The sequence below is a fragment of the Cupressus sempervirens genome, chromosome 6 (assembly GCF_028749045.1).
Source record: "Cupressus sempervirens isolate cs-2001-9-10 chromosome 6, ASM2874904v1, whole genome shotgun sequence".
Classification (NCBI taxonomy): domain Eukaryota; kingdom Viridiplantae; phylum Streptophyta; class Pinopsida; order Cupressales; family Cupressaceae; genus Cupressus; species Cupressus sempervirens.
In genome coordinates this window covers 125,721,778-125,737,398 of record NC_143123.1, presented here as the reverse complement: position 1 = coordinate 125,737,398, position 15,621 = coordinate 125,721,778, and the positions used below count along the sequence as shown (strand labels likewise).

The window sequence follows — 15,621 nt, the reverse complement described above, 5'->3', positions numbered from 1 at the left end:
CAAGATGTACTGGCAATACTTAACTTGTATCATTACCACACAGTTAATTTATTGAAGGTGCGGATGCAGATGAGCATGTAGTTTTAATGCTAGCACAGCTGTAGTAGCAGCCCATATTTAGGGCATGAAAAATCAATAGCATACAAAAGCATGGATATTATATAATTATATTAATGGTGTTGCACATAGTTTATCAATCTGGCCAATTACAAGCATCTAAAATTTATTTATCTTTAGATTCTAGAATCTATCTAATCATTCACATGAACAATCCAACTCCACTTGAGTGATGTATGGGGAAAAATGTCCACATCAGACAAATAAAAACAATGGATAAGATGGTCATCATTACTCAAAATTCCCTAATACTTTTCCTTAGACCAACAACTCCTATTCAAATGGGTTACATAGAATATGTCATCCAAGTCAACTAATTATCATTAGTCTTGTGATGTATCATGCAGTTAATAAAGAACTGTGTACGATGTATCATGCAGTTAATAAAGAATTGTGTACTTCTTGCATCATGTCCATGTGCATCTTCAAGTGAGAAAGGAGACGACTCATGCAAGAAAAGGAAGACTCAGCTTCATACATAGTTGGATAGTGTGTACATAAAATCATTTTTGAAAGCAAAATGGCTCTTCATTTGTTTATGATAACTTGCCAAAAGATTGGCTGATTACAAAGACTCTGACTTTTAAAGACTTAACTTGCATAATTGATATCACTTGTGACAATGAACAGAAGTGATTTGTCTTTCTAAACGAACAATAAATTTATACTCACAAACTCAAAAGAATTAGAGAGAAACAATAGTGCACGTTTCCTTGTAGCTAAGTTACTCCTTGGCTTATCATTTTCCATGTCAAAAAAACATAAAGCCAATTTGGTATGTACCTTTCTGCCATGATACCTCTGGTGTCACTCCGTGCAAGCTTCTTCAAGAAACCAAGAATTTTAACAACATCTCCTATAGACCGACCCTACAGGAATAAGCAAAAAAATGCATTGAACATTATTAGCAAGCTCAACAATTGGAAAACAAGAAAGGCCAAAGAAACACAATATAAACAGGTGGCTATCTAGAATACCTGTACATTCTTCAACCTGCGGAAAAGACTGTCCAATTGCTCATCCGAAAATGACCAAGCTAAATCAGCAATGAGGTCAAAAACATTTGCTTTAACCTGCATCACAAACAAATTCAGTTACAAACCAGCGAGACTACCGAATGAAATTAAAGGACAAAAAAGAAATAATATTTTTCATACCGCTTCAATTTGATCTGGCTTTTCAGTAGCAGCCCAAATGGCATCTAAGTGCTCTTCCGACAGACGATGTTCCAACAAGAGAAGCCTCATAATGTTTTGAATCTAATAACCACCACAATAAGAAATCAATCCTTCCAAGAGAAACTAATGATAGAATCCACACAAATAAATATGGATGGTACTATAATAATGTCTACTACCTGGTCTACATACTGCTTGTGGTGTAGATTGGATCGTAAGATGAGGCGAAGAATATTCTTTCTTTCCAACCATTCTATAGCTGTAGAAATTGACTTTCCATTGTCCCTAAATTCAATGCAGTAAAAACATAAGTTGCAGAAAAAGCATTAAATAAATGTTTACAAGCATGGTTGGCCACATTAACTAACTCACCAAACACATTGTGACAGCAATGCACCTTTATATTCCCTAATGCAATGGTAACCCAAAATATCCAAACCAACATTCACGTATCGCAACAATCATTCACTTAATTCATTATTTAAATTTCAAAATGCAATGGTAACCCAACTTACTCAAATCCGCGGTCATGCATTGCAATTGATCTTATTTCAAAATGGTAACCCAACTTATTTTGAGTAACTCTTGACAGACTTATTAACCAAACTGATACCAAATGTGTTCCCATACTTATTTCAAAATGGTAACCCGACTTATTTTAAGTAACTCTTGACAGACTTATTAACCAAACTGATACCAAATGTGTTCCCAAACATCGAACAAATGAAATAGAGCAATGTATGCTTTATTTGATAGAGCAAAAACAAAACATAAATAATTTGGTGGCCAGAAATTACTATTTAATAAATTACCACATTCAAAATCTTTAATTTGTGGCACTAAATCCTTTCTGGGAGGAGTGAAGTGGTACTCTCAAGGTATCAGTTATGCACATAAGTAGTATCACTCTAAGCATGTACCAATTATCCACCGCACAAGCATTTGCTAATAGTTTATTGACCCACAGACTTATTGCATCATACCTGGAAGCAATGGCACGAGCATTTTCTAACAATTTATTGATTTCTCGCACTGCACAAAGTTGTTTGTTGAAGGACTGAAAACCCAGCATCTTCTCAACCATTCTTCTTTGAACCATGCTGACAACATTTTCAGCCTTTTCACCAGACAAGCAGCGAGAAATAATTACCTGCAAATGTTTCAAGATCATAGATAGTGTACCAAAAGCATCACTCCTTGTTCTGTCACTCAGTGCATCCACATCTCGATCAAGACAATTGGCTACATGTTTAAGCACAATATCGCAAGGTTCCAAAAGAATATCTGCCACCTCATCTGTCATAAATTCAACTGATCTTGCAAGAGGAAGCAGAAGGGCTTCAATGATTGCAGGAAATAATTTATGTGGGGAACAGAGAACTGCAGCTGCTAGCTTATATCCGTTTCCATGAGTAGATTGACCAAAATGATTCATCAGATGTGCAATCACACAGAACACATTCCCTGGTTTACACCGCTCACAGTCACAATCCTCGGCTTCAGTAACCTGGCTCTTCCTTCGGATACAGAACCATTCCCCATTCTTCTGCTTAACAACAGCTCCCGCGAGAGGTTTTGCAAACTTCCACCTCTCAATTGCCATAGCAGGCGTTGAGCTGTCTTTATGCTTGATATGAAACTGGCAATGTTTATCAAATGCCAATGACAAAGTCTGCAAAAGTGGTAACAGATCATCCATTACGTAACTATCGGTAAACCTCAGCAACTGCAATTGCCCAAGCTTAGCCACCACCAATTCAACCAAACACTCTGCCGCCTGAAAAATCTGCAACTGCAGATCAGTGTTCCATCTCCAAAGTGCCTTATCATCTAGACATCTCTCAAACGAGGCCGGGATCAGTTCTCTGTACAATATCTGCAACTTATGCAGATCAGAATGCACCTCGACACCCATGCTCAGAACTTTACAAGCATAATTGATAAGTTCAATAAGATGTCGGGGAAAGACAGTCCATGGGATCCTCTGGATCCCTTCCAGCACAGAATTGAACTCACGACGAGGAAACTCCAATACAATGTATCCTTCATCAGCTTCCACCTCGGCCTGAGGCATCATCACCATGTCCTGGCCGTCAAATTCCCCAGCAGAGGACTCTTCTTCCTCGTCTTCACTGGCAGAAACACTCTCCCAGGGCTCTACCTCTTCCTTCTCGGTGTGCCTCTCCCGCACCTTATCATCCTCATTCTCATCATGCCTCTCCCGTACCTTACTATTCACATTCTCATTATTCCTATCACTCTCACTATTCTTATCACTCCTGTTATTGACATTATGCCTGTCCTGCCCCTTATCGCTTTCAGCATGCCCGTCCCGTCCCTTCTCCATGGAAAAGAACAAACAACCACAGGAGAATCAAACCCCAAGCGCGATGAAACCCTAATTAAACCCTAATATCCATTGACTTACCAATAAGTTACACACTCAATTAGGGTAGCGAAAATCGCAATTTCTCTGCAATTCACCCTATTTTTTGCCGGCAAATACAAATGTTCCAACCCGGGCAGATCTTTCAGATAATTCTACAACAAGCGCAAGCTTGAAACCCTCAATCAGCACTATATGTGATCGCCTAGGGTACAGATAAAGGAAATAATAAAACGCTCCCCAGACTGTCGAAATATAGTTAAAAATGAAATCAGAGCCAAACCTGGGTTTTCCATACACCGCAAACTACAATGTCAAAAAAAGTTGTGTGCCCTCTCAAATCAATACACTGGAATCAATCCATTCTTTCTTTTTCCGCTTCGGCTTTGAATGCTCCTTTAAAAAATTGACTGGGTCTAGTTTTTTTGTTAAAATGGCAGGCAAATTGATACTTTTCGCGGCATGGATTGTTCCCCGGTTGATTATTTATTTACTGGTAGTAGCCGGTTTAAACCCTTGGTCTTTTAGTTTCGATAAACACCTGTTTTTCCTATATTAAAAGATAAAGATTTTTAAATGGTATGAATTTGTGACATAGAATGTTTTTTATTATTAAGTCGAAAGACTTACTAAAAAATAGCATCATTTTTATTTCATCTCTCTTTTATTTGATGTCTTTTTTATTTTTCTATCAGATTTCAAGAGTTGAAAGGGAATGTTTTTGAATTTGGTGTGCTTTTTTCTACTTTCAAGTTTATTGGATTCAAGAAAGAAGATTTATATTTGATTTTTTTTATATCTGTAAAATAAAATATGTATATGTATATAAAATAATATAAAAAGTAAGTTAAAAGATATCAAGATTTTGTATACATGCTAGCAGTATTGACAATTGCAATTCATGTCTATTTTGTTTCTAATTTTATTATATAAGTGTAGGTTTATAAATATGTGCAAGTAGGTTTGCAAATTGGCTCGTTGGTGAAGATTGACCTAGATTTGGTGGATTACCATTGTAGGTTTACTAGGATTTGTTCCCCCAATTGATTATTTATTTACTGGTAGTAGCCGGTTTAAACCCTTGGTCTTTAAGTTTCCATAAACACCTATTTTTCCTACATTAAAAGATAAGATTTTCAAATGGTATGAATTTGTGACATATAATGTTTTTTATTATTAAGCCGAGAGGCTTTCTAAATAGCATCATTTTTATTTCTTCTTTATTTTATTTGATGTCTTTTTATTTTGTTATCAAATTTCAAGAGTTAAAAGGGAATGTTTTTTGATTTGGTGTGCTTCTTTCTACTTTCAAGTTTATTGGATTCAAGAAAGAAGATTTATATTTGATTTTTATTTTTATTTTGTAAAATAAAATATGTATATGTATATAAAATAATATAAAAAGTAAGTTAAAAGATATCAAGATTTTGTATACATGCTAGCAGTATTGACAATTGCAATTCATGTGTATTTTGTTTCTATTTTATTATATAAGTATAGGTTTGCAAATTGACTTGTTGGTGAAGATTGACCTAGATTTGGTGGATTACCATTTTAGGTTTACTAGGATTTGTGTCATCATTAATATTCCCAATTGGTACAACATTTAATTTCAATTCACTTCTCTTTTGGCACTTGGATCTAATATTTAGACTATGAGGGTATTTCCTTCAATTGTTTTAGATACAACTTGATTGGCCTCAAGATTCTTGGGTGTTCTTATGTCGATCAACCATTTCACATAAATTTGGTCTTAAGAAATGGGTTTGAAAGCCAAGAACTCTTGATGATGAGTTTTTTTTGGCAAGACCAAGGCAAATTATTGGCCTCCCTTAAGGAGCTTGAAACTTGTGCTTGTGAATCTAGTTGTAGTTTATACTCCTTTGGACTCTCCATCCTCCTAGGTAAAGTCGTCTCTTCTACTCCTTTGGATTCACCCTCTAATTCAAAGATCAATTGGTTGTGGTGATAGGTGTTAGTGTTAGCATGAATGTTGATGGTATTCCTTTAGGGGAGTATCCTAAGCATTGGCAGGTATCGGCATATTGCATTCATGATTGTCTTTGTCATTGATGTCAACATAGCAATAAGTCTGTAAAGATTGGGAGAGTAGCAGACAAAGATCATAGTTCACAACAACATTTGGGGTAAAATTATGACAGCAATTTGTGACACTAGTCTAATTTGTGGTGTTTTTTATTATTTTTTTACATTTTTTCCCGATGTCATCGCAATACCGATGTAAGTGTCGTAATTGCGACGCCCGCATAAGTATAAACAAAAAAAATGACATAAATCATTCCCCATTTGTTTTGATTGTGGATAGTTGCACACGAAAGAAGGTGGAGAGCTCCAAACAAGGGTGCAGGGCTTTGAATGTCATTGTACCCTTGTGCTTGGTGCATTTCATCCCTATGATATGTTTTTGCATTTTTATTGTCGTGTCCTTGCTCTACGATTTCGTTGTTGTGATCTTTGCAATTTGTTGTCGTACCTTTGCTCTGTGATTTGGTTGTCGTACCCTTATGATCTCTATGTTTTGGTATTGTGCCCTTGTCATGCCTATGTTTTGTTGTCATGCCTTTACTCTGCAATTTTATTGCCATGTTGTGCCCTTGCTCTGTAATTTCATTCTTGTGTTGTGCCCTTTCTTTGTGATTTCATTGCAAATTCTCGTGTTGTGCCCTTTCTCTGTGATTTCATTGCAATGCCCTGACTCTGCAATTCCATTGCCATGCCCTAACTCGACAGTTTTCTTCAAGGGTATGTAAATGTTGGTTTCTTTTCCTTCTAAACAGGTATCTCTTTATATCTCCTAAACATGTATATTTAGAGATCTTTTTTAAGGTGCTTATTACATCTTAGCTACAAAACAGAAAATTTGATCCAGTTGCATACATATTCCAAAATCCAAATAATAATAAAATAAAGCTCACTCAACCCATGCTAAGTGACTTAACTCAAGATCCTCCATAAAAATAATGCAAACCAGAAAAAATGGGCAGAGTTCGCAAGAAATTTTACAAAAACATATCATAGTAGATATTTTTAGAAAGAAACAAGCCATAACTAGTTAAATGAGTCTAGTTGCTAATTAGTTGGGTTGATACATACATATATTTAACTGGGTTATGGCTTCCACAAGGGAATGAGCCTCGTGATTATGCTTATGTGCTTGGTGCATTTCATTCTTGTGATATATATCTCTACATTTTGTTGTTGTACCCTTGCTTTGTGATTTCGTTGTTGTGATCTCTGCATTTCATTATCGTGCCCTTACTCTGTGATTTTGGTGTAGTGCCCTTACTTTGCAATATTTTTGCCATGTTGTGCCCTTGCTCTGTGATTTCGTTGCAAGTAGTTTTACAAAAATATATCGTAGCAGATATTTTTAGAAAGAAACTAGCCATAATCAGTTAAATGGATCTAGTTGTTGATTAGTTGGGTTGACTACAAATTCCTATAGGATTGTCATCAAATTAGGTATGATAAAATGAACAATTAGTTGTTCCCAGCTAGCAGGATCAAATATAGTTTTCCAAGGTGATAAAATTGCATATGCAAGGAATTGAAGAATAACTTCAATGAAGAGTTGAGTGCAGGGAGTTGAAGGAGCAAGTTTTACTTTTGTGTAAATGCCATAATCATGAGGCTCATTCCCTTGCAGAAGTCTCTGCCACAATGACATTACCACTAAACCATGTAAAGGATGTTGAAGTGGTTCCCAACCTTGAAACACTCTTATAAGCATTTGATACTTGGGATCATCACAGGGAGATTGTGCCAATACTTGAAACACTCTTATAAGCATTTGATATTTGGACTATAAATTATCAAAGACACTTGCAAGTGATTCCAATATCATAGTACCTTCTGCAATACTTTCCTAGATTCTATCCAGTGGCTCCCATAATATCCTCTATGTTGTCTAGTTGTTGCTTTTGTCATTCAATCTCTTTTTAAAGTTGCTCCTTCTCGTTCTCTTTCTAAAGCCACTCCTTCTCCTTCACTCTCATGCCTTAAATTTTGATTATCAAACTTCTGAATATCTACCTCTACCTTATCTAAAATCAACTTCACAGTGTGTTGTAACTCTGGCATAGGTGTTTGATCATCGATAGCTTTCATTTCAGCATTCAAGTTTTCAAGATTGATCAACACCCACACTTGCAGACCTCTCATGTCAAGCACTTTTTGTGTTGTCCCAACAATATGTTCTTGCTTCTAAGCTAACAAATTTTTAGATGCATTTTCTTGTAAAACGTTATTTTTGTTGAACAATTGTAAACTCTTAGAAAGTGCATTATTATTTTCATGTATGTATGAACATATGTATGTATGTATGTATGCAGAGAGATCTTGTGGATTATGGATTATGGATTATAAACTAAACAAAATAGAACATGACATTAATCATTCCCCATTTGTTTTGATTGATTGTGGAGAATTGTGTGTGAAAGAGGGTGGAAAGCTCCGAACGAGGGTGGAGAGCTTTGAACATTGGTGGAGACTAGTTGAGATTAGGATTTTGTTGTCATTCTCTTGTGATTTTTGTGCCCTTGCTTTGTGATTTTCTTCAAAAGGAGAACAAGTACCTATGTAAATGTTCTTTTATTTTCCTTCTAAACACGTGTCTCTTGTTCATATGTAATAGCTTTGGTCAGATTTAGGGATAACTGATTATGATGATTGTATGCATATGTGCATGTATGTATGTAAATCAGTTCACTATGTGAACTACTTTACATGCATACATACACAGTTGCATAGTACTTGTGCTAAATTAAATTAATCATTCATGTATTGAATTCATACAAGCAATTATCCTTGCATTCAATCAAATTTATTCATACCAAATTGAGTATGCAAAAATCTATACTTACAGATTATATTATCTCCCAGTGATTGAGTAAAGATCTTGTGCATAATATGGTCCAAGTAATGATTGAATGCATTCACATTAAGTCATAATAGAATTGAGAAAATGATCCATTTATGTTACTTCATACTTGTTTTGTTCAACATTTTGCTTAACATAATTAGTAATACTAGAATTATACAACTACAGCTAGTACTCTTGTTTATTTTATTTAATCATATACATTTAAGACTTATTTTTCTTAAAATTAGATTGTATATTTGTTATCACTAAAACACAAATATAGATCTCTGATAGTTGTCTTTTTTTAATTCCAAGATCTTTGTATTTAACGTGAAGAGTTTCCACTACTGGACAGTGAAATAGCCACAATGTGGAACCGCATAGCTCATGGCTCTTTCCACCAAATTATATTTTTATTATATTTTTGTCCTTCAAAAATATTAGAGGTGAATGTTCTTTTGATTTTCCATATATTTAATAATTTGTCGCTTGTCATTTGAGGTAATTTTCTATAATGAGATAGAGACATCTATCATAAGGATGGACATGCCAATTTTGATCATCTCGCTTTCAAAGTTGATTCCCTTATCAAATTAATGAAACTACTTGCAACTGACACCCTGATTTTCTACAACTTGTCGGATCAACCATTCACACAACCATCTTCCTCCTACCCGCCATAGCACGCAACCCTTGTTTGAGGTTTATATCTTAGTCCCACCATTTCAGAAGACCAAGTCGAGTGATTTGTATCTAGAAAATTAATGATATAGAAATTCAATATGGAGCAGGATATATTGGCATCACAAACGAGTCATCTCGTATCCATAAACAACATCTAATCTTATGTGTGTGTCTCTCCTCTAAAGATCCAATACATGGAGCCGCCATCATCACGAGTAGAATCACTCTCCTAAAACAAATTCAATCAAAAGTATTCATACCATACTAAGTATGTAGAAATCTATACTTACAAATTATATTATCTCTTGGTGATTGAGTAAAGATCAAATACAATTTTCCAAGGTGATAAAATTGCATATGCAAATGTGTGTGTATGTGTGTGTATATGTATGTATGTATATATGTATATATGTATGTATGTGTATATGTATCTCTATATCTCGTTGTCATGCCCTTGTGATCTCTGTATATATACATATATATACATATACATATACATATGTATATGTATATATGTATATGTATATACACATACATATACATATACATATACATATACATATGTATATATATGTATATACATATACATATATATATATATATATATATATATATATATATATATATATGTATATGTATATACATATATATACATATGTATATGTATATGTATATGTATATGTATGTGTATGTGTATATACATATACATATACATATATATATATATATATATATATATATATATATGTATATGTATATGTATATGTATATATAGATATGTATATATATATATATATACATATACATATATACATATACATATACATATACATATATATATATGTATATGTATATGTATATATATATATATATATATACATATCTATATATATATATACATATACATATACATATACATATACATTTACATATATATATATGTATATGTATATATATATATATACATATCTATATATATATATATATAGATATGTATATATATATATATATACATATACATATATATATATATGTGTGTGTGCATGCATGTATGTATACACATATATACATAGACATATGTATATATATATGTATATGTATATATATATATATATATATACATATGTCTATGTATATATGTGTATACATACATGCATGCACACACATATGTGTGTCTATGTGTGTATGTATGTGTTCTAGCTTGTATGTGTATATATATATATATATATATATATATATATAAGCTAGTAGCACTCACGACGAACGAATTAAAGACATTATTGTCATTAATGTAAAAGAAAAATAATTATTAAATAAATAAATAAATATATATATATATATATATATATATATATATATATATATATATATATATATATATATATATGTATGTATATGTATATACATATGTGTATACATACATGCATGCACACACATATGTGTGTCTATGTATGTATGTATGTGTTCTAGCTTGTATGTATATATATATATATATATATATATATATATATATATATATATATATATATATATATATATATATATATATATATATATAAAAGCTAGTAGCACTCACGACGAACGAATTAAAGACATTATTGTCATTAATGTAAAAGAAAAATAATTATTAAATATATAAATTTTTATGATACATTATAGATTTTATATGTTCACTTCAAAAATATAATTAATACAATAGATTCCCTCTGAAAAAAAAAAACACCACCAACATAATAATTAATACGATCAAAATATATATTTTTCATTCAAGTAATTAAAATTAACCTTTGGATAGAAATTAGAGTTTTCATTTGCATTAGTGCTAGCATAAGTTTTATCCTTAAAGCTAGATTATTATTTGCAATAGAGAAAAGGTCGTAGTGGGACTTCTTTAAAGAAATCAAGAGTTAAAGAGTTATTAAGGCTTCAAATTTTATAATACATGGTTTGTTTATTAATTATTAAATTAAAGTCTCAACAACTCTCTCATGTTTCTTTATCTCTCATCATTGACACTATGTCTAGCTTGCACCTCTCTCTCTCTCTCTCTCTCTCTCTCTCTCTCTCTCTCTCTCTCTCTCACCAAATCCATCCATTTGATTCCCTACCTCATCTCTTCCCCCTCTTTTGTCTTTCTCTTTTTTCACACATGCTCCTACCATTTCGTCCCCCAGTTAGTATTAATCTCTACATCATGTCTTTCACCCTCTCCCTCTTCTCTCCCTCTCTCTTTCTCCCTAACTACACGCTTTAGCTCTCTCCCCTCACTCCTCTCACAATATCACCTCCCTAGCCTATTCACCCTCTATATCTACCGCATGTCTCTCACCCTCTCTCACTCACATGGCTCTTTATTTCTCACAATGTCTTCCCCATAATTACCCTCTTACACTCTCTCCTCTAGGTAAACTCACTACGTCTTCCCCTTATTTATCCACTATCTCTACCTCACATGTCTCCCGTATCTATGATATCTCTCATGTCATGCCATAATTACTCTCTTTCTCACTCCCTCTCTCTATCCTCCTCCTTCCTGAGTAAACAGATCACGTCTTTCCCTTATTTATCTTCTTTCTCTACCTCGTATCTCTCTCTCTCTCTCTCTCTCTCTCTCTCTCTCTCTCTCTCTCTCTCTCTCTCTCTCTCTCATAGATAGTATTTATCTTTATCATTGACCCTCTCTCTTAGCGTCTACTTCATGTCTCACCTTCATCTCCTCATTTCATTTTCTCTAACATATATTGTCCCATAATTACATCTCTCTCTTCCACACACACACACACACACACCTCCCCCCTAATTAATCTCTCTCTCTCTCTCTCTCTCTCTCTCTCTCTCTCACATCTCCTTATATCCTATGATGTCATTCAATGCCAACCTAATGTCTTTATCCATGTATCCCCTCTCTCTCTCTCTCTCTCTCTCTCTCTCTCACTCTCATTTCTCTCTTTTAGTCACTCCCCTCTCCCCTCCCCTTCACACCATCTCTTTTCCTATTTAAAATATCTCTATCTCTCTCCCTCACCATCTCTCTCTCTCTCTCTCTCTCTCTCTCTCTCTCTCTCTCTCTCTCTCTCTCTCTCTCTCACACACACACACACACACACACACACACACACACACACACACACATTTCCCCTCCTTCATGCCTCTTTATCTCTAAATTTATATCTACATGTCTAACTTATGATTCTCACCCTCTCCCTCTTCTCTCCCTCCCTCACTCTCTCTCCCATCCCATCCTACTATTACCACCTACTCTTGTTGTCTCATGTACCTTTACCTCTCACCATATCTCTCGATGTTTACTTCATGTCTCAACCTATTCTTCTTGTCTTATTTTCTTTGACATATCTTCTCATATAATAACATCTCTCTCTCTCTCTCTCTCTCTCTCTCTCTCTCTCTCTCTCTCTCTCTCTCTCTCATTATTTTTATTTTCTCATCATCATCTGCATCTATATTGGACCCTAGTTATCCTCTCTCTCTCTCTCTCTCTCTCTCTCTCTCTCTCTCTCTCTCTCTCTCTCACACACACACACACACACACACACACACACACACATCTATTGTAGATGGTAGCTATATTCACTCTTCCTCTTCCTCATCACCATCTCTCTATCCACTCTTATTCTCCTCCTCATTGTTTCCCTCCCAATAATCTCTTATAATTTCTCTTTATGTTAACTTCATGTCACTCTCCATATATCCCTTTGTTGTAGTCTCTCTCACATGTTCGATGTCCCCTCCCTTGAGCCTCTATATCTCTAACATTCTCTCTCTACGACTATCTCACATTTCTCACCATCTCCCCCTTCTCTCTCTCTCATCCCCTCCTATTATTATCACTAACTCTCATTTTCTTGTGTATCTTTACCTCTCATCCTCTCTTTTGGTGTCTACTTCATGTCTCACCTCATCTCCTATTTTATTTTCTCTGACATGCCTCTCTCTCTCTCACACACACACACCCCACCTCTATGTCAACCTCATGTCTTTATCCCTACATCCCCTTGTATCACTCTCTCTCACACATGTGCCTTGTTTCATGACTCTCTATCTCTAAAATTCTCTATGTATACCTCATATCTCCCACCCTCTTCCCTCGTCTCACTCTTTCTCTTGATCATGTCACCTCCTTTTATTTATCTCATGTATCTATATCTCACCCTCTCTTAGTTTCTACTTCATGTCTTCCCCCCCCCCCCTCTCTCTCTCTCTCTCTCTCACACACACACACACACACACATCTCCCCTCCTTCATGCCGCTTTATCTCTAAATTTATATCTACGTGTCTAACTTATGATTCTCACCCTCTCCCTCTTCTCTCCCTCCCTCACTCTCTCTCCCAGCCCATCCTACTATTACCACCTACTCTTGTTGTCTCATGTACCTTTACCTCTCACCATATCTCCCGATGTTTACTTCATGTCTCACCCTATTCTTCTTGTCTTATTTTCTTTGACATATCTTCTCATATAATAACATCTCTCTCTATCTCTCTCATTATTTTTATTTTCTCATCATCATCTGCATCTATATTGGACCCTAGTTATCCTCTCTCTCTCTCTCTCTCTCTCTCTCTCTCTCTCACGCACACACACATATATATTGTAGATGGTAGCTATATTCACTCATCCTCTTCCTCATCACCATCTCTCTATCCACTCTTATTCTCCTCCTCATTGTTTCCCTCTCATTTTTATAATCTCTTATAATCTCTCTTTATGTTAACTTCATGTCACTCTCCATATATCCCCTTGATGTAGTCTCTCTCACATGTTCGATGTCCCCTCCCTTGAGCCTCTATATCTCTAACATTCTCTCTCTATGACTATCTCACATTTCTCAGCCTCTCCCCCTTCTCTCTCTCTCATCCCCTCCTTTATTATCACTAACTCTCATTTTCTCGTGTATCTTTACCTCTCATCCTCTCTCTTAGTGTCTACTTCATGTCTCACCTCATCTCCTATTTTATTTTCTCTGACATGCCTCTCTCTCTCTCTCTCACACACACACACACACCCACACACCCACCTCTATGTCAGCCTCATGTCTCTATCCCTACATCCCCTTGTATCACTCTCTCTCACACATGTCCCTTGTTTCATGACTCTTTAGCTCTAAAATTCTCTATGTATACCTCATATCTCCCACCCTCTTCCCTCGTCTCACTCTTTCTCTTGATCATGTCACCTCCTTTTATTTATCTCATGTATCTATATCTCACCCTCTCTTAGTTTCTACTTCATGTCTCCCCCCCCCCCTCTCTCTCTCTCTCTCTCTCTCTCTCTATTTTTTACTATATCTCTCTATGTATACCTCATGTTTCTTTCCCTCTCCCCCTTCTCTCTCTCTCTCTCTCTCTCTCTCTCTCTCTCTCTCTCTCTCTCTCTCTCTCTCTCTCTCTCTCTCTCTCTCTCTCCATCTCCATATCCATCTATCATGGACCCTTTTTATCCCTTTTCTCTCCATAGCTCATCTCTTCCCCTCTCCTCTTTTCCTTCTCCCCCCTCTAACCATATCTTCCCCCTAATCTCCACCCCCCACCCCCCCCTCTCTCTTTCTCTCTCAAATTATGCTCTAATTATTTCTTTCTCTCTGACTCATATCTTTCCCATGTATGTTGTCTATTTCTACCTAATATCTTCCCCCTCTTCTCTCTTTCTAACTAAATTATATAATTAGTTTTAATACATCAATCCAATAGATAGTATAATATATAGTATTTGCAAAGACAAGAATGAATGAACATATTATTATTTTAGCCTAGACATATTGAAACTCATTTCTCTTGTAATTTAAAAAAATATACATTTAAAAAGTTAAAGATTTTTTCCTATTAAATGTCATAGTATAATTTTTTCCATAGTTCTTCTAAAATATAAATTCATTTTATTTTTTCAATGCAATTTTTCAATAATAAGCATACAAATGCTCAACTATGAAATCAACCACATCTAATGCAACAATTCTATATTTTTAAAATCATTTTACGTGAATAAAATTGCAAGAATAAAAAAGAATTATAATAGGATGGAAAGAAATCTAAGAAGACTTATAATATTATTTTTATTGAATAGAAATAAAACTATATTATAGAAAAAATTCAAAAAATAAAGAAAATTTGAGATTGTAATAAGAAAAAATAATTACTTTTGTTTAAAATATAAAATATATAAATTTCAGTAAGTTTCTAAATTAAATTAGATTTGTTATAAGGTTTCTTGTTTCAATTTAGAACTCACTAAACTTTATCAATAATTTTTTTTTTAATATGAATTATACAATATATTAAAAAATAGACCATTATCCTCTATGGAAATTAATAATACAAATGTATGTCAATTGATGCAAATTCAGATCTGATTGT

At 34.5% G+C, this 15,621-nt stretch overlaps 1 protein-coding gene across 3 annotated transcripts in view; it reads right to left on the bottom strand.

Moving 5' to 3' along the window:
* Nucleotides 1-4,143, bottom strand: part of LOC149551546 (uncharacterized) — a 69,400-nt gene extending 65,257 nt beyond the window's left edge. For all 3 annotated transcript variants that reach the window (XM_089787034.1, XM_089787036.1, XM_089787035.1), the window contains exons 1-5: nucleotides 2,279-4,143; nucleotides 1,475-1,580; nucleotides 1,275-1,376; nucleotides 1,095-1,190; nucleotides 901-986 (exon numbers count right to left, since the gene is read on the bottom strand). In XM_089787034.1, the coding sequence (XP_089643160.1) occupies nucleotides 901-986; nucleotides 1,095-1,190; nucleotides 1,275-1,376; nucleotides 1,475-1,580; nucleotides 2,279-3,642 (1,754 nt within the window). In that variant the 5' untranslated portion in view covers nucleotides 3,643-4,143. The remainder of the gene's footprint in view (nucleotides 1-900; nucleotides 987-1,094; nucleotides 1,191-1,274; nucleotides 1,377-1,474; nucleotides 1,581-2,278) is intronic.
* Between the last annotated feature and the right edge of the window lie 11,478 nt (nucleotides 4,144-15,621).